Source organism: Podarcis gaigeae (assembly GCF_964106915.1).
Source record: "Podarcis gaigeae genome assembly, chromosome: 4".
Classification (NCBI taxonomy): Eukaryota; Metazoa; Chordata; class Lepidosauria; order Squamata; family Lacertidae; genus Podarcis; species Podarcis gaigeae.
The window spans coordinates 36552055-36575001 of record NC_139677.1 but is presented as its reverse complement, the minus strand read 5'-3'; the positions used below and the strand labels follow the sequence as shown (position 1 = coordinate 36575001).

Below are 22947 nucleotides of genomic sequence, written 5' to 3'. Positions count from 1 at the left end.
ACAGTGTCATGATGACTATTTACAATGGCCATTCTAAAAGAAAAAAGTAGAGAGATGGAACACCATCTTGACCTGTGTAGTTGAGAGTGTGTGGGTGATCGAAAAGGCCAGAGAGCAGCACAGCTTCAATTTTGCCCCTTTCAAAACCTGTGCCTTGTTTTTTGTTAGATATAAAGGCAAAGCCTCTCCTCCTTCCAGAGGGGAGGAGTTGTGAACGGGAGCCTTTTCCCACGTTGGCAGGGGGCGTTCTGGCCCCTGCTCAGCTGCCCTGGCTGCTGTGCCATGCCCCCTCGCAGCCAGCCAATCAGGTGGAGGCTTGGGGGTGGGGTTTAGCCACTCAAATGCAGCCACTGCGGCGCTTCCCTTTCACTGCGCTGCTGGTTTTCGTTGGAATTATAAGAAATCAATAGGATCAAGTTTGTTAAGAATGGAAATCATTTATAGAGTATATTCAGAATTATTGTAAACACATTAAGAGTTTAGCAGGCTTAATATAAAAATGTGCAGTAGTAGAATAAAATGTAAATGGAACATAGGGGATAAAAATTAAATTGGTTTAATTTGGAAATGCAGTAAAATATGATGAAAAAGGAACTACAGAAAGAGGAGGAGGGAAGTCATATATATACAGTATATGATACATTGTTTGATTTTTTAAGTTTTTCTTTTTTTGAATATTTGTATGTTGTAAAATTAATTATATAAATAAAATTATATATATATAAAGAGAAACATGAACCCTGGGTAAGTGCCTGGAATCCCTGGAAGCTCACAACACTCACCAAGTGATTAAAATATTTATACGGCACCACAGTCTAAAGAATACTGTAGATCTCTCTGCAAGCATGATTATCATTATCTGATGAGGAAAGCCTCTTAACAAGCCAATGTTGCATAATTTCGCTGGATCTGGCAGTGTGGTTTTATGGATGAAAATATCTGCAGATGACAGCTGACTGTTACAAAGCTGAGTCTGGCAATTGAAGGGAATTTCCTTTTAAAATACCTGTTTCGAAAGCTTAGATAATTTGTAGGTGTGCGGAAAGTAATCCACTTCATTTGATTCAAATGGGCTTGAAACAGGCAGGAGAATCCAGTGCTTGATCTACAATGCTTGATCCACACATGGCATGGGAAATTCTGTATGAAAAACCCAATGGAAGGAGATGGGGTACTCCTAAACAATATGCTATATTATGAAGCTTTTTCATTAAACCTCTTTTACGTTGATGAAGGTACGAAAACACTGGGTAGCCCTGGAGGAGAAAATGTTAGGCTAGGGCCCTTTGTGGACACTGCCTTTCAACAGGGCTAGCCCAAGACATTTTGACACCTGAGGCAAACAACAAATTGGCATCCCTCCCCTCCAGGAAAGAGGAAGTGAACACACATTCTTTATGACAGTACAAAAACCCGCAAAAACAATTTTGAAAGGAAAGGTTTCCTGTGGATCCTGCTGCCTGAGGCAGGTCACCTCACCTTGGTTCACGGGTGGGCTGGCCCTTCCTTTCAAAAAGGCATAACTCATTTACTTTGTGCACTTTCTTGAAAGGGAAAAATGGTAGTCTTGCATTTTGCCAGTCTGTTCACATCTAACACGGTTACATTGTCACCCTGCTCTTTTTTTGAGCCCACATTGAGGAAAGTTCTGGCAAAGGAAATTTTAAGGTGTGCAATTTTCCAAATAAATAATACACCTGTTACACCCTGGTCGAATTAACTTGCATTATGTCAAATATGGCCCCTGATAGGTACTATGGACAGCCACAGCCACACCAACTATTTGATTTGGGTCGACTGGGTTAAAGGAAAATAGTGTCATATAAGGAATAGTTCAACCTGTCCCTTTTCCAAATCATTGAGGGAAACATCAGATACATTTTGTTTGCGTAACTCTTGATCTCTTTATTGGTAGCTGCTTGGTTATCCATTGTACAGAAACTGAAAACTTTATAAGATACAGATCTTCCATTATGGTACAAAAATTGTGAAAGAATCACAAATTTACTTGCGAGCTCTATGGCATACTGTTAAACCTGATACATTTCACGATGGAACTCTGACATAAGTTAATGAACACCACTTGCAGCAAGAAATCTCAGTGATTTATTATTAATAAATTTGTATGCCACCCTATATCTTCAGGTCTCAGGTTTCCATAGAAGTTTTAAAATCTTGACTTTGAATGACTATGGTAAATATTTTGTTGATGTGATCCATCTTTTAGCATTGTTTTTGAGTTTTTAACCTTCTTCACAGGTGTATGTATTCTTTCCTGGTTTCTTTCTGCATCCTGAAAATCCAATGACAATTGTTACAAAACATCAAGTTCTATTACAAAATAGCAAGGGGGAATGCTCTCATATAAGTAAAGTAAGGGTTGCAGGCTTCACCTATTGGAAAGTGAAAGCTCTAAACTTTGTACCCTAGAATAATCCCATTGGAGTTAAAGGGGACTGTCCATTTGAAATTTTCTGACTCCAAACAGTAGGATCAACAAAATGACTCACCCTCTGGTTCAAAATTACACTGCTCAGATAAAGAAAGCTTTGACTAACTGGGAACGGATTTTGTGTGACCAAACTAAATTCCTTTGAGTAGTTAAACAGTCTATAGCCTTTTAAACTGTCTTTGTTACTATGTTACATATTTTTATGTTTATATATTTTATATTTTATATTTTTATATCACCCGGTGACCCTTGACTGAAGCGTGGTATCGAAATTTAATAAATATTTGTGTGTGTGTGTGTGAACTGCTTTAAGGTTTTATTTACAAGCAAGCAGTGTACATTTTCCATGAAATAAATATATAATAAGTAAGTAGACTCAACTGGCATCAGGTTGTCAGGAACTGGAAAGAGGAGGAATGGTGGAGACCGCCTCTCCCTCCTCCTGAACCTTCCAGAGAAGAGGAAGACAGTATAGATTTACAGCAGTGGTTTGCGGAAGGTAACGGCTCAAAAGCAGATGAGGGGCAAAGTTGGGAAATAATGGAAGAGGAAGAGAAGGAGGAGGAGGAGGAGGAGGAGGAGGAGGAGCCAGAACAGCTGGCTGACACATTATTACTAGAAAGCATTCCAGACACTCCTTCCCCAGAAGCTGGTGAACATTGAAAGTAGGAGAGCAAAGGGCTTGGAGGCAAATGGCCCTAAGCAGCCACCGTAGGGTGGGTGCTGATGATGATGATTGAGGATAGAAGGGGGGGTGGAGATTACTTGGAGCAATGCCATTACTCCAATAGGCTGCATTTCTAAGCCTCTTTCTGTGAATATTGAATAAAAGACTTTCTGTGAATATTTTCTGTGAATATTGAATAAAAGAATAAGAACTTTCCTTGCCTATCTATTCCTGGCAGCCTACCGTGGGGGGATCGGATTCCCTGATGCCTGACACAGGTTTCCATAAGTCTTGGAAGCTGGAAGAATAAGCTGTTTTTGTTTATTAAACAATGATTTTTTTAAAACAACAACAACCACAAACCGTATATATTTCTGAATACCAAGGATGTTGTTTAATGTGCAAAAAACCATTTTTGATTGCCTTGTTTCCCAGACTGATAGAGGCACTTCTCAAACCTGAGTTAGCCACTTAGGCAGAATAATAGAGATCAGGCCAAAGGAAGAAGTACTTGGAGAGAAAAAATCTGTAACGTTACCAAACTTAATTAGTTCACTCCAGTCACTCCATTCTTCTCCAACAGTGCAATACTGTCCAGCTGCACGAAGCTTCAAGATGTATTCTTTATCCTTTGGAAACAAGTGGTAGGTTTCCCCCTTTTTTTTCTAAAAGCAGGATATTGATCTGATTTATTCCTTTGTAGGTGAAGTGACATTCAACAATTTGATTTTTTAAAATAGTATTAGTGGTGCCCACCCAATTCCACTGTGTAATGTAAAGACGGCTATTTCTCTTGTGCAAAAGCATTCAACAAGCTGCTGCCTTAATTCACTCACTAGGAAAATACTTTCCCCTTGGAAAATCACTATAGCTGCCTTTTACGTAAATATGCTCAGGGGCAGGATATTAATAATTCTTCAGTTTTACAACTACTATTAAGAGATTAGAAGTCGAAAAGTCACAATATGATTGTCTTAGGGGCAAGGGAGAGGAGAACTGTGGTCCTTCCTAGATTTACTTGAGTATGCATAGCCAATTCAAACTATGGTACACATCCTTACTTCTGTGATTCTCCCAAGCCTTCTTGCAGGGAGGGGGTTTGCCATGAAATTTTTATTGAAATGTTTCATTATACCATACATTAAAAAACAAACTAATCTGAATAAAAAGAAAAAAGGGAAATGAAATAGAAATAATAGAAATAGAAATAGAAATAATAGAAATAGAAATAATAGAAATAGAAATAATAGAAATAGAAAAAGAATGGTAATAATAGAAATAGAAAAAGAAATAATAGAAATAGAAATGGGTGGAGGATACAAAGGCCTCTCTCAAAAGCATATCTTAACCTTTGTCTCACACAGAAGGGGGTGGACCCTCCCAGCTCTTACCTGAGAGATTCCCTCTATATGTTCCCAGTCTCCAACCCTGGAAGATTTTCCCTTCTCTGCCTCTTTCACCAGCCATCTATCATTAACCCAGATTAGGTAAAGGTAAAGGGACCCCTGACCATTAGGTCCAGTCCTGACCGACTCTGGGGTTGCGGTGCTCATCTCGTTTATTGGCCGAGGGAGCCAGCGTACAGCTTCCGGGTCATGTGGCCAGCATGACTAAGCCATTTCTGGCGAACCAGAGCAGCACATGGAAATGCCGTTTACCTTCCCACCGGAGTGGTACCTATTTATCTACTTGCACTTTGACGTGCTTTTGAACTGCTAGGTTGGCAGGAGCAGGGACTGAGCAACGGGAGCTCACCCTGTCATGGGGATTTGAACTGCCGACCTTCTGATTGGCAAGTCCTAGGCTCTGTGGTTTAACCCACAGCGCCACCCGTGCCCCTTTAACCCAGATTAGAAGACATCAAAAAGCAAAGTAGACTAAACAAAACAAAACAAACAAACAGGGAGACACCTAGATAGAATTTCTAGACTGGCCCTATTTCAGAATGTTGTGATAAAATTTTACTATACCGCCCATTTATACCCCATTTTTCTTCCAATATGTAACCCTTGGCAGCCTACATGTGGCTGTCTCATTCCTAAATTCATTCCCCATGTGTGTTTATATAAAATAACAATACTTACTGTTATAATTCCATTTCTCAGTTCATCCTTAAGGGAAAAAGGTAACATTTTTAGTTGGTACTGGTGTCAAATTTTCTTTGTGTTATTTTCAAATTATGCTTGATTTCACAAATTCAGCTGGGTACTTTAATCAGCAAGGAAGGCAAAAGTTGTCAACAGCAATTGATTACATGTGTCTGTGACTTACTTGTTGGTAGATGGTTTAACTTTCCTCCCAATCTTTTCTTTGCTCCACTGTTTGACATGACAAACAGGATTGGCTGGGGGCATTTTGCTGATGGTAATTCTACACTGCAGGTCCTGGGCCAGATAGACCCTTTTCTCAGCCCATCCATCTTGTTGAATCTTGTTGATTCCTCATGTGCCTCACCAATCCCAGAGTAGCAGTACTGGGTCCTCTGCAACACCTTTCCCCTCTTCAGCTCTCTATAGAACTTTCCTCATCCTGTGAATCATTGCAAGTTGCTTCTATCCACCCACATTTTGTCATAGCCTTTCTAACATGGAAGTTGAACAAATCTGAATCTCATTCTGTTTATTTCAAGAATTGTCATTGATTCCAGCAGATATGGATGGTTCTAAAACTGAATTCTATATACATTTGAAAGCTGGACATATTTCAAAATGTGAAATGGTCCGTCCCCCCCCCCCTTGAGTTTCTACACGAGATATGCACATGGGACAAGCAAAGATGTCCAAAAACAATTCAACAAAGAGAACCACAATGGCCTCTTACCTTTATCTGGTACTTAAAACAGTAATCTGCATTTGTAGTAGCAGTTGGAGGAGGTTTCCATTCTACTTTACAATACAACAGCAGTTCACGACAATTCACAGTGATACATTGCGGTGGGGCAAGTTTTTCTGGAATGAAATAACCCATCTTTTACTTGACAGTAGGAGAGGTGTGAGATTACAAGGGCATTAGAGTGGTGAGTCTTTCATCCCTCTCTTAAATATTTCATATTCACATATGCTATGGTTCCAGTTACAGATAGGTAGCCGTGTTGGTCTGCCATAGTCAAAACAAAAAAATTCCTTCCAGTAGCACCTTAAAGACCAACTAAGTTAGTTCTTGGTATGAGCTTTCGTGTGCATGCACACTTCTTCAGATAACACACGAAAGCTCATACCAAGAACTAACTTAGTTGGTCTTTAAGGTGCTACTGGAAGGAATTTTTTTGTTTTGACATATGCTATGGGTGAGTGTGGCCAGGTTTATAGCCAGGAATGTTATGGTGTGAGGTCATGCAAGGGTACAGGGGTACAGGGTGTGGGTGGGTGTATCTGCCACTGAAAAGCTGTGATGTAGAAGCAGTCAGATATGTTTTTGAGGTTGTTTAATGATAATTTTACAAGCATTTTAAATTAAAGGCCTATTGCAGGGTTGCACGACATCTGACTATCCATTGTGGCTGGACTCCCAGCAGCCCCAGCCAACCTAACCTGTGACCAGTGGCGATGGGAGTCAGAATCTAATATTGAGGCCACATGTTCCCATCCCAGATTTATAGCTATATCAAGATTTCTAGTACTGCTGGCAGAAAAAAGTAAACCAATATACTCCACCCTCTCTCACCATAATCGAAAGGCCAGGCTTGGTGATCCAAAGTCTGAATTGGTGATTCTTTGCTTGAGCCAGTCACCTGGAGGGTAATATGATTCTCAGGAACTTTCATATCAGGAAAGTGGCACCCAACATGTCTTCCAAGTTCATTATTTTTGTATTGGGGACATTCAATGCTTTCTCCATCGTTTTCGCTGCATGCAAAAATATTTTGTTAAAAGCCCAACCAGGAGTAGCATACTCTAACCATTCCCTACCCCACCCCCATTTAACAAATGAAAATGAATTACAAATATATCAAGTTTAGAAAATACTGGACGTCATTAGGAGCATTCCTGCCCACTTCCCAAGTGCAGTCCATTGAAGTAACATGAACAGTGTAAATGACACAGGATAAATTTTCAGCTGATGTCCCTTCCGGTCCTGGGGAGAAAAATTAGGAAAGATCATGTTTAGTAACATGCATTGAAGTGCTCAGAGTACTTTTATCATCATCTCACATATGTGTCATCCATGTTTATGAGTTTGGTTCTGAGTCTGAGTAGCTGCATGCAGGGGTGAAGGAAGGGGGGTGCGGGTAGGTGCGATCCACCCAGGTGTCCCCACTGAGGGGGGTGACAAAATGCTGGGTGGCATTCACTGCAGGGCCTACAGCGCGCCCAAGCCACGTGTCTCTCCTGGGACACCCACAGGCTCCGCTCTGCCCCAAACGGTCTGTCCACCGCCTCCCCCTCAACTGTAGGGCAGCTGAGTGGGAGGAGGCAGGCAGACTCCTAGGAGGCCCTGCGGAGCGTCCTGCCCTGGCTAGCCCCGTCCCTGGGCACAGGGCACACGCGCCGCCCCAGGCGCCTGATCGGCCTGCTCCGCCGCTGCCTGCATGGGTTCTTCTGAGAAGAGTTAATGTAAGGTTACCAGACATCCCCATTTCCCGAGGACAGTCCCAGGATTTGCAAATCAGTCCCCATACAAAATCCATTGAAGTTGAAAAGTGTCCCCAGATTCATTGAAAAAAATCTGGTAACCTTAAGTTAATGTGCTCATCCTATAAGTTTGAATGAGGTTAGACTAAACATGAAGAAGAACTTTTTGATGGCAAGAGCTGTTGGACCATAGAATGGATTTCCTTGGAAGGTGGTGGACTCTTTTTCACTGGAGAATTTTAACCAGAGATGGAATGACCATCTGTCTGGGATTCTTCAGCTCTGATTTCTGCATTGCAGGGGGGCTGTACTAGACGACCCTTGGTGTCCCTTCCAACCCTACATTTCTATGATTCTATGAAAGTGTTTCCTTTTTAAGGTCAAGTGGTGTTTCACTACAAGTTCCATTGCCAATGTTCACCCTAGGGTGTTCTAAATTCAATCAATATGAGATCAGAGTGCTAATCCCATATCACACCCCTTGTCACCAGAGTTATGCATACCCTGTCAGCAGTTCTGTACTTCTGTAGGTATGATATGATTGCCTAGAATGACTCAGATGGACTCAAACATGCTGGTATAGGAATGAATGACTCATATACCTGTATGCTGGCATTATCAATTACACAGTAATTGGTTTTATTTACACAGAAATGAGGAAATGCCTGTGTATTAATGATGGCATAACATGGAGAATGGATAAATGTGTATCTCTAACATGGATTTCCCCCCACAGTTTTCTAAGGTACTCTAAGCTCCTAAATGGGACAATAATTACCTGTTGAGGGTTTTCTGTTTCTCTAATGTATCCTATTACTCTGAATGTAACCTTTGAGCATGTGATGAAGTTACTGAGTTGCAAATTCGCCATCTTGAAAGAATGGTGGCTTTTAGCCTTTCTCTGAATGCCACAAAGAACAAAATGATGTAGATGGCTCACCAGTACATCCATAGGCTAAGGCCACTGGGGGCTGGAATGTGGAACAGTGACCCAGTGTGGATTTTTGGAACTATCTTTCATTTCTAAGTTGCTGAGCCTGTGTTGGACAGCCCAAGACATTGCACGAATGTTTTGGATGTATCATTTAATGTATTTTGTTCTGTTTTCGAAAAATTTCTGCAAGTAAGCTTTGAATAATATTTTTACGGGATTGGACAATGTTTATTTCCGAAAGTAGTTGGGTCTTATGCACCTAGCCACTTCGATCTCTGCAATATTAATATCTGCAATATAACCTGCTAATCAACTTGAAAATATATACTTACCCTCCTCCTGTGCAAAAGTTCTGTAGAAAATAGAGTACAACAAAACAATGAGCCAAACTGTGTCAGCAAATCCTAGAGTGGCCACCATGCTATTTTTCTTTTCTTTATAAGTGGGGAGGAATGAATCCTAAAGTGAAAGAGGGGGATTTCTTTTATTTCATTGCTTTGGTACATTTTTCCTTTGAGTGGTATTCTGCAAAGCCATTCTGTTATCATGTCGCAAGGGCTTTCATTTGTGTAACACAACTGCCCCCCTTTTCCTGTGCCCTCCCCAAAGCCCCTAAAACAGATTTGTAGGGTGTGTTAGGAAAGGTGTGAAGGGGACAAGTTCTGTTGTATAAATGAAAGACTTTGTGTAGACATTCTGTGGACAAAACAACTCTGATGGCTACTGTGTTTTGTGTTCAGTAGCTTTTATAAAGAAGGTTTCTTTTTAATGTTCTACAATGTTCCCTCAATGGGACATGCAATACTGAAGTTCAGCTTTTTAAAAAATGTTCTTTCTTGTTAGAGCTGGCTAATAAGATAGGTAGATAGATAGACAGACAGACAGACAGACAGACAGAAAGACAGAAAGACAGATAGACAGATGATAGATTATTTACCAGGCAGTTTTCTTATCATGTGTTTTTCCCCCTAGTATTCTGCTGTGCTTGCTATATTTTATATGAAAATGTCATTTATAAATATTTGAATATAAATAAATACATTGATGGGGACTGCTCATGTGAGCAATGAAGCTTTGGAAAGAAATACTCATAGAACATGGCAGCAACCTTTTCCCCCACAAGCAAGGACCAAACGAACCTGAAATCATTTCCCCAACAAGAAGCTGCTGCAATCTAAAGGTACAGGGAGTGTAGAACTTGCAACTGAACAGTTTTGGCAGTTTAGAGGATTGGTGGGTGGGTGGCTGTTTGAGGCCAGAAGGATGGCAGGGATGTTGAGACTGACAGAACAGACTGAAGCACCTTTTTGGGTCTGTGGGAATATTCTGGAGGGCCAAAACAATGGAAGTTTGAAGGAGGGGTTGAACTTTGATGATGAGGAATTGAGAGTGGCAAAGACCTGGGGTGGGACAGGACTGGTGACTGCTGCCATGCTGATGGAGGGATTGGGCACTTAGCATATGGAAGGTTAGCAGATAGGGATTGGGTGGTGGGGTTACGGGAACTACTGTTGCTGCTGCCCACCCCTTCTCCATCAAGCTTGTCGTAAAGGTTGTGAATGTAGCCCCTTTTCTGCTGAGTGGAGTGTTATTCTTACCTCCTCCTCATACGGGCTCAGAGAGATGTGTAGTTGAGAGAAGCTTTGGTAGTGCACTTGCAAAGTGTGCTTTACTGAGAAAGCAAGGATATATATGTTGTTCTCATGAGGAGTGTTGCATCAGTCTTTCATGAATTTCCTTTTTCACTTCCAATTCATTGAACAAGGAAGTATAATGGAGCACTTTCTTTTGCTTCTGGTGACTTCCTTATGTTTTTGATAGTGCATGAAGAATAATTCACCCTAAACAGGCCCACTGAACCCTAGAGAGGTCCTTGCCCAAATGTTTTGCTGATGGTGATTTTAAGGTTCATGAAGAATAACACGCACAATAAATAACCCAACTGAGTTAATACTTCACCTAATGCTTTCCTTATAATAGAATCATAGAACCATAAAGTTGGTAGGTACATATAGTCCACCCCCCTGCAATGCAAGAATCTCAACTAAATCCTACAAGACAGCTATCCAACCTCTGCTTAAGAACCTCCAAGGAAGGGGGCCTCCTCTGCATTGAACTGGCCACCTTAAACATGCCTACATTTTTCTGATGGAGTGATTGAACACCTAGGGCTCAGTCCGAACAAAGGTGAGGTGCAAAGACTTTCATATGAGTGAGCACAGTGGTGGTTATTGGAGGTACCTTTTCCACATGGTTGGGACCTGAAGATGAGGTGGCAACATGTCTGCACCATTTTGTGGTCCTTTGTCTTTTTTCTAGTTTCTCAGTTGCATTCATTTTATTACTGATGCCCACAACACTTTCTCAAAATTTCAACTGTGCCCACTGGCCATAGCTGTCAACTTACAGATTTGAAAATAAGGGACCAGCAGCTTTGAAAATAAGGGACCAGCAGTGGTAGCTTCGAGAACACTGTCCAACCAACTTTGTAACCAGAGATTCAACTGAATAGAATCTGAATCACATGCACCACAAGGCCTATGCAGCCTCAACTTAAGATGGCTCCCCGGCTTGGCTTTGCACTGCAAATTTTGCAGCAGCACGTGCAACAAAATGGCGTCCAGCATTCAAAAACCTCCTCAGCTTGCATTAACTAGCCACACACAAGGCATGCAAGCTCCACCCCCCAGTCGTTCTTAGATTTCTTATTGGGTGAGCAACACAGCCAAGCAACAGAGTTGGAGCCTCCCTCCTCCCTGGCCGGCAGGGAGGGAGGGAGAGGAGCTGCTTCCTTTGAAATTTAAGGGATATCATTTAAGGGACATTTAAGGGACATCTATCAATAAGGGACAGCAGTGGGACATGGCGCTGGAATAAGGGACTGTCCCTTCAAATAAGGGACACTTGACATCTATGCCACTGGCTCAAAAGAGGTCGGTGACTGAACTATTGTTAGCACTTGGGTGCGGAAACGTTTCACAGAGTTTGAGTGGGACTATGAAAGAGAAATTTCTTGCTAAAAATTACAGTTCATGGAAACACAGCAAAAACAACACCACTTGTTTTAGCTAAATAATTGTGGTATTTTCCTTTGTGTGTGTACTTTTCTCTGTGGTGAGGGGATTCATTAACTGATAAAATAAGAACAGACAGTACTGTATCTGGAAAGCTGCTCTTACACAAATCTCTTTTTAAAATGTGTATGTGTGTTTGTGTGTGCGAGAGAGAGAGAGGGAGAGAGAGAGAGAGATAGCACAAAAGTTTTGAAAACCAAACTCCTTCTTGTGGTATTTTACTACTTCCTTCTTTCAATTCTAAGTAAAACTGCATCAATACTTTGGTATATATGGAACTGTCTATTAAAACACTTTCAATGTTTGGATTGATCTTAAATGACTTTGGGTCTGATAGATCTTTGTATCATTTGAACTGGCTTGTTCTATGATTCTATTCTTTCTTAAAAGGACACCCGAATTTGAGGATTCTTTCCTCCAAGAAAATAAAGTGAGATATATGTATATACGTGTGTGTGTGTGTGTGTGTGTGAGAGAGAGAGAGAGAGAGAGAGAGAGAGAGAGAGAGAGAGAGAGTGTATGTGGATAGATAGATGATAGATAGATGATAGATATAGATGATAGATAGATAGATAGATAGATAGATGATAGATAGATAGATGATAGATAGATAGATAGATAGATAGATAGATAGATAGATAGATAGATGATAGATAGATATAGTTTGAAAAGGCAAAAGCAAAGCTAAAGAGGTGGTAGTTGGGATTCTATGATTTTCTTAAGCCACTTGATGCAGTTTCTGAAGTTTCCATGAGAAATGAATGAGAATGAAGTTAATTTTGTAGTGCATCTTTGCTGTTCACAGTACACTGTGTGTGCTTTGATGTTTTCTTAATTGGTCTTTTCAAGTATATTTTACACTTTATCAGAGAGGCTTATAAAATTAGGAAGGCCTGAAAGAAAAATGCCAGGGATGGCAGGGATGAATTGAGGATCGAGCTGTCAATTGAACTGGAGCAGAATCGGTTCCTTTCTGAAGAGGAGTGAACTTGAACTTGAACTAATGCCTTTTTGGACTGAGTGAACTTGAATTGAAACATTTTTTTTTTAAATGTACTTTCGGTGTATTTTAGGAAGTAAAACATACTGTGTTTAGTGGGGTGGTTCCTAGGAAAATGTATGTTGCAATAGATACATAAATGGCTTTGAACACAAATATTTGAAGATGTTCCTCTTCCTTTATCAACTTACCTATGCTTTGAGAGAGTTGCGGGAGGTCCTTCCCCACGTCCCATCATTAGGGAAAGCACACATATACAAATGAGACAATATTCTCTGTGTTGGTGTCCCAGTTGTGGAATGCTCTCCAAGAGTGGTATGTCTAGTGCTGGCACTGTATTCTTCCAACTGCTGGGTTAAAACCTTTTTATTTACCCAAGCATTGAGAATTATGGTGTATTTAAGCTGGTCAAATAGTTTTATTCCTCTTAGTTTTGTTGCATCGCTGTTGGTTATGTTTTACATTCTATTTCCTATGCATTCTGCCCTAAAACCAATTTTTAGTTAAAGGTGCAGTATATACCTTTCAAAAAAACCACACACAAATAAATAAATAATAACTGATGTGGTTTTTCTCAGATATCAGAAATGTGTTCTTTATTCAAAAAGGCTCCCCCCTCCCCCCGTTGATAAAACAGCCTGTCTGCTGTTTAAGCTTTCAAACTTACTACTAAGCACAATTTCGGTCCTTTGGAGATTTTCTGTCTGATTACTGTACGCATGTGAACTTATCAGAGATCACTGATGTTTCCTTTGGCTTCTCAAATTTCTTACTTCAGATAGAACCATCTAGAATCAGCCATCCTGCTGCCTCTTGTCCTTAGCTGCTTGGAGCAAGTTACATCTGTATAGTCTTTAGAATAAGGTTACTAGATTTTTTCCAAAGAATCTGGGGACACATATTTTTCTTAAAGAGAAAAAAAAGTTATTTTAAAAAAGTTATTTAAAATAATAATAATTAAGAAGTAATATCTTCTTTTCTTTTTTTTTTAAACATTTTTTATTGCTTTTTTAAAAGTACAGAAATACAGAAAAAAGAATAAAGAGTGGTTATAAGAAAGAGAGATATAAATAACAAATTTCCATATTCTTTTTCCATCTAACCTATAGGACTTCCCCACATCCTCCGACCCCTGCGTTCTCTGTCTTATAAAGCATCAGCAATTTGTTAACTTATTTCAAAACTTATTGTAACTTCCATTTTATCATGTTCCCTATTTTCAATTTTACTGTCGCTCAATTCTTATATGTTTTATATTAAACACAATAAAGTTATTTCATTATTTTACCTCTGAATTCTTGTGTCTTAATTTTCATTCCAATAACTTACATTTGCTGAAGCTAGAATTTCCTGAAAGGTGCATTTTTTTTTTTTTTAACATTCATACAACTTATAGTGTTTTTTCAAATAGTCCTTAAACTTTTCCCAATCCTCCTCAGTTGTTTCTTCTCCCGCGTCTCGGATTCTGCCAGTCATTTCAGCCAGTTCCATATAGTCCATCAACTGCGATTGCCATTCCTCCAGCGTGGGTAAATCTTGTGTCTTCCAGTATTTTGCAATCAGGATCCTTGCTGCTGTGGTAGCATACATAAAAAAGGTTCTGTCCTTCTTAAGCACTCTCTGGTCCACCATGCCCAGAAGGAAGGCCTCTGGTTTTTTAGGTAAGGTAAATCTCAATACCTTTTTTAGTTCATTATGGATCATTTCCCAGAAGGCCTTCACTTTCGGGCAGGTCCACCAGAGATGAAAGAATGTCCCTTCCGCCTCTCCACATTTCCAACATTTGTTGTCAGACAGATGATATATCTTGGCTAACTTGACTGGGGTCATGTACCACCGGTATACCATTTTCATAATATTTTCCTTCAAGGCAGTACATGCCGTGAATTTCAAACCGGTGTTCCATAACCTTTCCCAGTCTGCAAACATAATGTTATGCCCCACATCCTGAGCCCATTTTATCATAGCGGATTTGACTGTCTCATCCTGTGTATTCCACTTAAGCAGCAAGTTATACATTCTCGAAAGTAGTTTACTTTTTGGCTCTAACAATTCAGTCTCTAGTTTCGATTTTTCCACCTGGAATCCAACTTTTTTATCTATTTTAAATACCTCTTGAATTTGCGCATAGTGCAACCAATCTCGTACCTTAGTTTTCAATTTCTCCAAACTTAGCAACCTCCAATTGTCTCCAGTTTTTTCAATTATTTCCCAATATTTAGGCCAGTGGGCCTCCATGTTGGGTCTCTTACGTGCCTTGGCCTCCACCGGTGAGAGCCATCTCGGAGTTTTACTCTCCAATAAGTCTTTGTATTTTATCCAGACCCTCCAAATTGCTCTTCTGACAATATGGTTTTTAAACAATTTGTGCACTTTGGCCTTGTCATACCACAAATATGCATGCCACCCAAACGCATTGTCAAACCCTTCCAGATCCAGGACATCAGTGTTCTCCAATAAAATCCAATCTTTCAACCAGCAGAAGGCTGCAGATTCATAATATAGCCTCAAGTCTGGCAGGGCAAATCCCCCTCTTTCTTTCGCATCAGTTAATATTTTAAACTTTATTCGGGGCTTTTTGCCCTGCCAAACAAACTTAGAAATATCCTTCTGCCACTTTCCAAAACATTCCACCTTGTCCACGATCTGTAGGGCCTGAAACAAAAATAACATTTTCGGCAATACATTCATCTTTACAGCAGCTATTCGGCCTAACAAGGAAAGTTTCAGTCTTGACCATATGTCCAAGTCTCTTTTGATTTCTGACCAGCATTTCTCATAATTATCTTTAAACAAATTCAAATTTTTGGAGGTCAAGTACACCCCTAGGTATTTTACTTTTTTAACCACATTCAACTCCGTTTCTTTGGAGAACTCATCTGTTTCTGTAGCTGTCAAATTTTTTGCTAAAACCTTGGTTTTTTGCTTATTTAACTTAAACCCCGCCACCCGACCAAAATCAGAAATTAATTCTAACACTCTTTTAGTGCTGGAGACTGGTTCCTGAAGTGTTAATACCAAGTCATCTGCAAATGCTTTCAATTTATATTGTTTCACTCCGACCTCAATTCCCTGGACCAACCGGTCCTTTCTAATCATATTTAGCAACACCTCCAGGACTGAAATAAACAATAGGGGGGATAGAGGGCACCCCTGGCGTGTCCCTTTTTCAATTTTAAACTCCTCTGTCACCACATTGTTTACTATCAATTTAGCTTTTTGTTCTGTGTAGATTGCTTCTATACCATTTTCGAACCCCCGCCCCACTCCCATCCCTTCCAAATTTTTCTTCATAAACATCCAAGAAATATTATCAAAGGCCTTCTCTGCATCAACAAAAATCAAAACCGCTCTGGTATTCAGATTTGTTTGTAGAAGTTCCAAAATGTCAATAATGTTTCTTGTGTTGTCAAACAAATGCCTACCAGGGAGAAAGCCAGCCTGGTCTTTGTGAATCACTTCATTTAGTACTTTTTTAAGTCTATTTGCCAAAATATCTGCAAAAATTTTATAATCCACATTTAGGAGTGAGATGGGGCGGTAGTTCTTAAGTTGGGTCTTTTCAGTCTCTGATTTAGGTACCAATGTGATGAAAGCTTCTTTCCACGTTTCCGGTGCCCTCCCTCCCTCCATTATCTGGTTACAAACCTCCATCAAAGGTTGTATCAAATAGTCCTTTAAAACTTTATAATATTTGGAGGTTAAGCCGTCCGGGCCTGGGGACTTGCCAAGTTGAAGATTTTGAATGGCACTTTCAATTTCTTGCTGTGTAATATTACAGTTCAGGTTTGTTCTCATTTCCAGGGGTATTTTTTGTAATCCATTAGTTTTTAGAAATTGATCCACCTCTGAGGCTTTTTGCGGCCCTTGTGTATAAAGTTCTTTGAAGTACCTCTGGAAGCACTTTCTGATTTCCTCGGGTTTCTGAACCATTCTCCCTTCGATCTCTAGATTTGTAACCGTATTAAGCTTTTGTCTCTTTTTCAACTGCCAAGCTAGCAGTTTCCCACACTTATTCACCGATTCGAAGGATCTTTGTTTCATTTGTTTAATTTTCCATTCCACCTCTTGATTTATCAGTTTTGAATATTGCGCCTGGAAGAATTTCACTTCTCTTAACACGTCCTTCGACTTAGGCCTAGATCTTAATTTTTTCTCACCTTCTCTTATTCTCTCCAATATCTTCTCCTTCTTTTCATTCCAGAGCCTTTTCTTAATCGTGTTTTGTTGTATTAGAAACCCTCTCATGACTGCCTTACTTGCGTCCCAGATTGTTCTTTTTTCCACAGTAGTATTCAAGTTTATCTCAAAATAGTCCTTTAGAGTTTTTTGGGCCTTCTTGACAATCTCCTGATCTCTTAGAATAGTGTCATTCATTTTCCATCTAAAGGATCCGGTTGTATTTAGTCTCAATTCCACTTTCAAGGCATTATGGTCGGAGCAGGTTTTTGGGCAGATTTCCACTTTTCTAGTCTTAGGTGCCAGTCCTCTAGTTGTCCAGATTTGGTCGATTCGTGTCCATGTCAGATGAGCTTCAGAAAAGAAAGTCCCTTCTTTTCCTAGAGGGTTCTTAACCCTCCAAATGTCTACTAAGTCCATATTGTCTGTCATTTCAAAAAAGGTTTTGGGTAGTCTGCCGTCTTTCGATATGTTAGCACTTTGTGACTTATCCATATTTACAGACACGACCCCATTCATATCACCCAGCATAATGATGTTGCTATAGTCCAAATAATCCAGCATAGTCTCATGCAGCTTCCTGAAGAATTCCGACTTTCCCTCATTTGGAGCATATATTCCTAATATCAAAATTTTTTCTCCTTGCGTCTGTATTTCAATCGCCAAAATTCGGCCATATTCATCTTTGAATAAAAATTTCGGTGACAGGCTCTCCTTTGCGTAAATCACCACTCCTCTCTTCTTAACTTTGTCTGAAGAAATAAATTCTTGGCCTAGTCTTTTGTTAATTAACACTTTTCTATGGAGCCTTGTCACATGTGTTTCCTGTAGGCAGATAACGTCCAGTTGTTCCTTTTTCAAAATGTGAAAGACTTTCCTTCTTTTTTCTGGGGAGTTTCCGCCATTTATGTTCCAACTAAGAAGCTGTAGAGACATCCTGAATCAATTGACGGGTTCTACAATGGGGTATCTAAGCTTCCTCCCGATCCCGGGGGAGGTAATGCTGGTCCTGGTCCTGGTGGTATAACTCTTGGAGATGGTCCCGGTGGTGGTGGAGGCCAAGAAGCTGCAGCTCCTTTTTGCAGGTCCTCCTCGTGGTCGTGTAGGAACTTCTGCTGGTCTTCAGGTGATTTAATCTTTATTTTCCTTCCTTTGTAAGTAAATGAAAGTCCTTGTGGAAACTCCCACCTGTAAGGAATTCCGTTGTGTCTCAACAATTTGGTCAAATCTATATAGGTAGTCCTAAGTTCCAAGAGATATTTGGGTATATCTCTGTAAATTTCGGCCCTTTTACCTTCTACCTCCAAAGATTTCTTAAAATGTAGGCCTAGTATCTTATCCCTTTCTTCTCTTGATCTCAGAGCAACCAAACAGTCTCTGGGCTTATCTTTCTTTACTGATTTTCCCAGTCTAAAGGCTGTCACAATTTTAAAGTCCTTTTCTTCCTCAATTCCCCAGAATTTGGAGAACAAAAGTGTCAAAAATCCCTCTAGATTATTTTGTTCCAATTCCGGGATAGCCCTTATCCTGAGATTACTATCTTTACTTTTCAATTCAACCAATGCCAGGTAGGCTTGTTGTTCCCCTACCTGCCTTCTCAAAGGTCTTACCTCTCCTTTAATTTCATCCACCTTTAAGTTCGCCTGTTCTGCTTTTTGGTTGGCTTCCACAGCTAATTTAAAGTTTTCTGCCGTAGCTCCTTGCAATTTCTCAATTGCCTGAGTGTGCTGCGAAACCTGTTCAGTTAATTTGCCAATAGAGGATGTAGCTTGGTCAATCTTTGATGTTTGATTGTCCACTTTTTGGTTTAAGACTGCCAATTGTTCCAAAATTTGTTTTAAAACTGTTTCAGATCCTCCAGTTGCCATGTCTTCTGCAGCAGGCTGCACTAGTTCCACCTCCTGTGCTGTCAGCACAGTTGGGACAGATGATCTGCGGTGATGAGTTAAAGTTGTTTGCAAAAGTTGCCCAGATTTTTTCTCTTTTTCTTTATCTTTAGCTTTAGCTGCTCTTGTTCTCCCTGTGCCGCTCATTCCACACCTGCCTCTGTTCAAGGTCAAATGGTCTTTTGTCCCATGGGAAAAACAAGTCCCAAATATAAATAAAAAAAACCACAAAAAGTTTCAATAAAGCTCAGTTCCCATGCAACTATATTTCCACAGTCCTATAGGGGGAGTATTTCAAAGCTTCAAAAAAGAAAGGAACTATTTTCCGCCATTGAAGTTCCTCAATTCCCCATATTGAGTTTTGTAATTCCCAAACACAAAAGGAAGGTTTCCAGAACTTCTAATCTCTTAAAATCCAGCCATAAAGTATCGATACAGGTCCATGCAACAATGTTTAATGTTAGTATCTCAGTCTATGCAACAATTTCGATCTCTGCAACAATGTCGTCAGTTTGACAGCAGTTTGACAGTTCTTTTTCTATGCACTGGCAGCCCGGTGGCGGGGTTATCTCTTTCAGCCCCGTTTAGCCCAGAAATTGGAGGATAGTTCTAAAGAATAAAAGTCTATACAACCCACAGTTCTTTCCTTTTTATCTTCAAAATACAGAGTCTCTCAATGCACCCTTTCTTCCACTTTTACAACCCCTTTTTAAATACTTCAGCTCGTTTCCGAGCCCTTGCTTTGATCTAATTAGCAGAGTCGGGAGGCGGACTTCCTGTTACTCGCCTCCCGCTTTCGGCCGAATTTCTTCAGTTTAGTTGAAAAATTTAGGACCCTTACTCACGGGTATGTTGCTCCAATTCCGATAATTTCAAGAAGAAAGGTCAGCGCTCATCAGCAGCAGCAGCGCGGCTTTGCTTCCACGAAAAGAGCGATGAACTCACAGCGCCGCTCCCCCTTTCACGTTCCGGAGCCTCTTACGAGGCTCCTTCCCCGCTTCTGGGGGGGCTCCAGGCGCCCGCCGAGTCCCACGGCCACAGGCTCGCTCTGCCTGTGGTTTTTCTTGATGGGTCTCCGCTTTGCCGCAGCGGACAACCCTTTTTCGCGGAGCCCCTCTTCACAGAGTAAAGAGGACCGCCATTGCTGTTTCGCGCCGCCTCCGGAAGTCCAAGAAGTAATATCTTCTTTTCTGGGGTCTCGTCTGTCGCCCGGCCTTCCTCTGGGCCCCGGCCTGCTCTCTTGGAGCACTAGTTGCCATGGAGTAGGCTCAGGTCAGGCCACGTGTCCTTGTCCTCCCGGTACTCTCCTACCTCTCCTCCTCAGTGGCGGTTGGCAGCATTGGTGCAGCAAGATCAGGGCTCCTCCTCTCCTCCTTCTCCGTGCTTCAGCTCCGGGGTTTTCCTGGCCCCGGAGTGTCACTGGGCAATCAGCCGGGTGGCTGGGTGCTCTTGCTCCTGGCTTGATTTAGATCATGGGGTTTCAGCAGTTCCCCCAGTTGACGCGCTGGGCGTCCCTGGTTCCCCCTTGGCAGTGGCAGTGGCAGCAGCAGTCTCAGCAGCTCGGAGCCAGCCTGATAGCACAGTTGGCTCTGGCTGGCTTCAGGAGCTGCTCGCTGCCATGGCACCCGCCATTTTGCCTCACCAGAAGTCCCCATATGATGTGTCTTGTGCCGTTGAACCAATCACACAACATTCATTCCCTGCTAATAAATCTACAACACTTAAAATATAAATCCAGGGACATTAAATAAAATCCGGGGACATTCCAGGGACGGATTTTGTCTGGGGCTAGATTTGTAAATCCGGGGACTGTCCCTGGGAAATGGGGACATCTGGTAACCATACTTTAGAATTTCTTCCACCCCGTTTCTGCTTTCTTAGCCTAATCAATCAGGTTTTCATCCTATACATTCTATTAAAACAGCATTCACTTACGTTGTTGAGTTTGTTCGTCTGTGTGTACAACAAACCATGCTTGCAGTTGACCACTAGGCACAGGGAGGCACGTGGGTGGGTGTGGAGATCACACAGGGTCCCTGGACGTTTAATGGTCTATTGATCCCTGTGCCACCACTGTGCCCGCTTCCCCGCTGCCACCAACCCATTACCCTCTGGTAAAACACTGAGTCCAGACAGTTGTTAAAAGTGAACCAAAATGACAAGTTTATTTTACAAATATTAACAAGTTTATGGTTTCTCAGATAATATTCCTGTCAGTATCTTAACTTTAGTTTCTTTATCGGCCTATACCTTCCTAATACCTTCTGACTGATTATCTCAACTGTTTGACTGACTCCTCTTAACAAATTTTCTCACTCTCTCACACCAGACTAGCCCAACCCACAGACTTATCTTCTCTGTCTCTTCTAACTCCAGACTGTCTTCTCAACTATCCTAACTCTAACTTTCTCACTCCAAAAACCCCTCTGTGCTAAAACCTTATACACAGTTAACTCTGCCCCTTGGGTTCCTGTTGGTTAGTCATTTTACAATTAGTTAACCCTTTCCTTATGAACCCAGTATGATGTCACACACCTAGGAGGGCAAACGCCACAGTGGGGAGTAATGACAGGCAGCGGCAATGCAGGGTATAACAAGGCCACAACTTTATTGGTAACGGGAACATTGGGGCATGGCATGACATAAGCATCTGTCTCCTCTATGCCTGGGCAGCCTGATTGCTGGCTTAATCTCCTTCCCAGCCTGCCTGCTGGGTAACCCATAGTAATTGCCAACAGGAGGTTCCCTCCACAACACAGACTGATCCGGTGGGTCCCACAGCAACTTGGATGTGTGGAATCTAGTCGCTGTTCCCCTGATTGGAGCTAGGAACTTGCTGTGCCCAACAGCTAATATCCCTTATGATAATCCCTCTTAAGTTATGGATCATACCAAATGCCTTCCCCTACTAAGTTGTGACAAAGACTCTCCTCCCTGGAAGAGAGGGGAGTGTTTGTGGGCGGGAGCCCGAGCTCCGCCCGTAGCAGGGGGCATTAGCCCCCTGCCTCCACCTCTCCTGGCTGGCGCCCACGCCCCTCGGCAGGCACCCAACCAGGTGCCTTCAAGGGGGCGTGCTCAGCAGCCTTTTGCTGCAGCGTCAGCCTCTCCCCGGCCTCATTCTCGCCATCGTCTCGTCGCAAGTCAGCCACCCCCTTTGAGTTAGGGCCTAGGTCATTGGCCTTGCTATGGACCTTAGGTTGGTCGCCCTGGTTGTCCAGGGGGCCTGGTAGGAGTTTTTCCATTTGGCATTAGGCCTTTTGGTTTTTTCGTCTACCTCATAGCAATCGTCACAACTTTTGTGGTATTGGTGGGTAGGTTAGGCATTGGAATAATGTGTTGTGGTGTGTCGAAAGGCTAGGTGTGGCCATCGCCTATGCCTTCAATTTTTGGGTATTCCGGTTAAAGGAATCTGGCGGTCGTGTATTCTGTCCAATGCCTGCTTGGCAGGAGGCCATGGCACGACCCTCGGTGACATCAGGGGTGAGCCTATAGTTGAATTAGCATCAACAGGCTCCACCTACTGGTGAATAAACCCACTTGTTTTAGAGATCCATTGCCTAAGCCAATACCTTTTCACTGCTGTAATCAATAAAGTTGTGGCCTTTCCTTGCCCATTAACCTTATATCATGTGTCCTTGTGTATTCATTTCACATTGCGGGGGTCGGGTCCTCGAACCACAAGTATAACAGATACAAACTGAGGTGTTGGAAGGACTGAAGCTGCTGCGGTTCAAGCCAGGGGAAGTGTAGTTGTTTCTTTTCTGGCTGGCATCCTGACCAGGAGCTTGCCAAAGGCCTCCATTAGTTCCCAGGGACATCATAGGTCTAAACCACAGCAAACTAGTTCCCTGTCACACTGGGGAGCAAGCTGGCCTCAGTGGCATAGGAAGGGGTGTGTGATGGGTGCAGGCTGCCCCTGGTGTCATCCCTGAGGGGGGTGACAAAATGGCAAAAATATGAGTGTGTTGTTGTTTAAAAAGGGCTCACAAACCTCACAAACACCATGAAACACGTCTGGCACTGGGCACCACACTGCAAGGGCTGGTACTTTCCACGGGGCCTACAGCATGCCCGAGCCACACGTCTCTCCTGGGAGTGACATGGTGGTTTGGGTGCCTGCAGGCTCCGCACTGCCTGAAATGGCAGTGTGGGGCTTGCGTCTGCCAATCGCCTCTCCATCAGCC

At 41.9% G+C, this 22947-nt stretch overlaps 2 protein-coding genes across 3 annotated transcripts in view; one reads left to right on the top strand and one right to left on the bottom strand.

The window, feature by feature from the left end:
* The window catches only part of CRLF2 (cytokine receptor like factor 2), a 49603-nt gene that overhangs the window by 12175 nt on the left and 14481 nt on the right, over window positions 1-22947 (top strand). The window lies entirely within an intron of this gene.
* On the bottom strand, window positions 1992-10254 carry LOC310842494 (granulocyte-macrophage colony-stimulating factor receptor subunit alpha-like). Its single transcript, XM_083734592.1, has 8 exons — window positions 10223-10254; window positions 8957-9083; window positions 7061-7193; window positions 6783-6964; window positions 5940-6067; window positions 5204-5230; window positions 3658-3784; window positions 1992-2293 (listed from the first exon to the last, which is right to left on the bottom strand). Exons 2-8 carry the CDS (start codon window positions 9042-9044, stop codon window positions 2244-2246), a joined length of 735 nt encoding a protein of 244 aa, XP_083590718.1. The 5' UTR covers window positions 9045-9083; window positions 10223-10254; the 3' UTR covers window positions 1992-2243.

Coding starts and splice junctions, on each gene's coding strand:
- LOC310842494 (XM_083734592.1), bottom strand. CDS start 9,044: ATGGTGGCCACTCTAGGATTTGCTGACACAGTTTGGCTCATTGTTTTG. Junction 7,194..8,956: donor AACTTTTGCACAGGAGGAGG/GTAAGTATATAT, acceptor TTTTCTCCCCAG/GACCGGAAGGGACATCAGCT. Junction 3,785..5,203: donor TGAGAAATGGAATTATAACA/GTAAGTATTGTT, acceptor TCCTGCTTTTAG/AAAAAAAAGGGGGAAACCTA.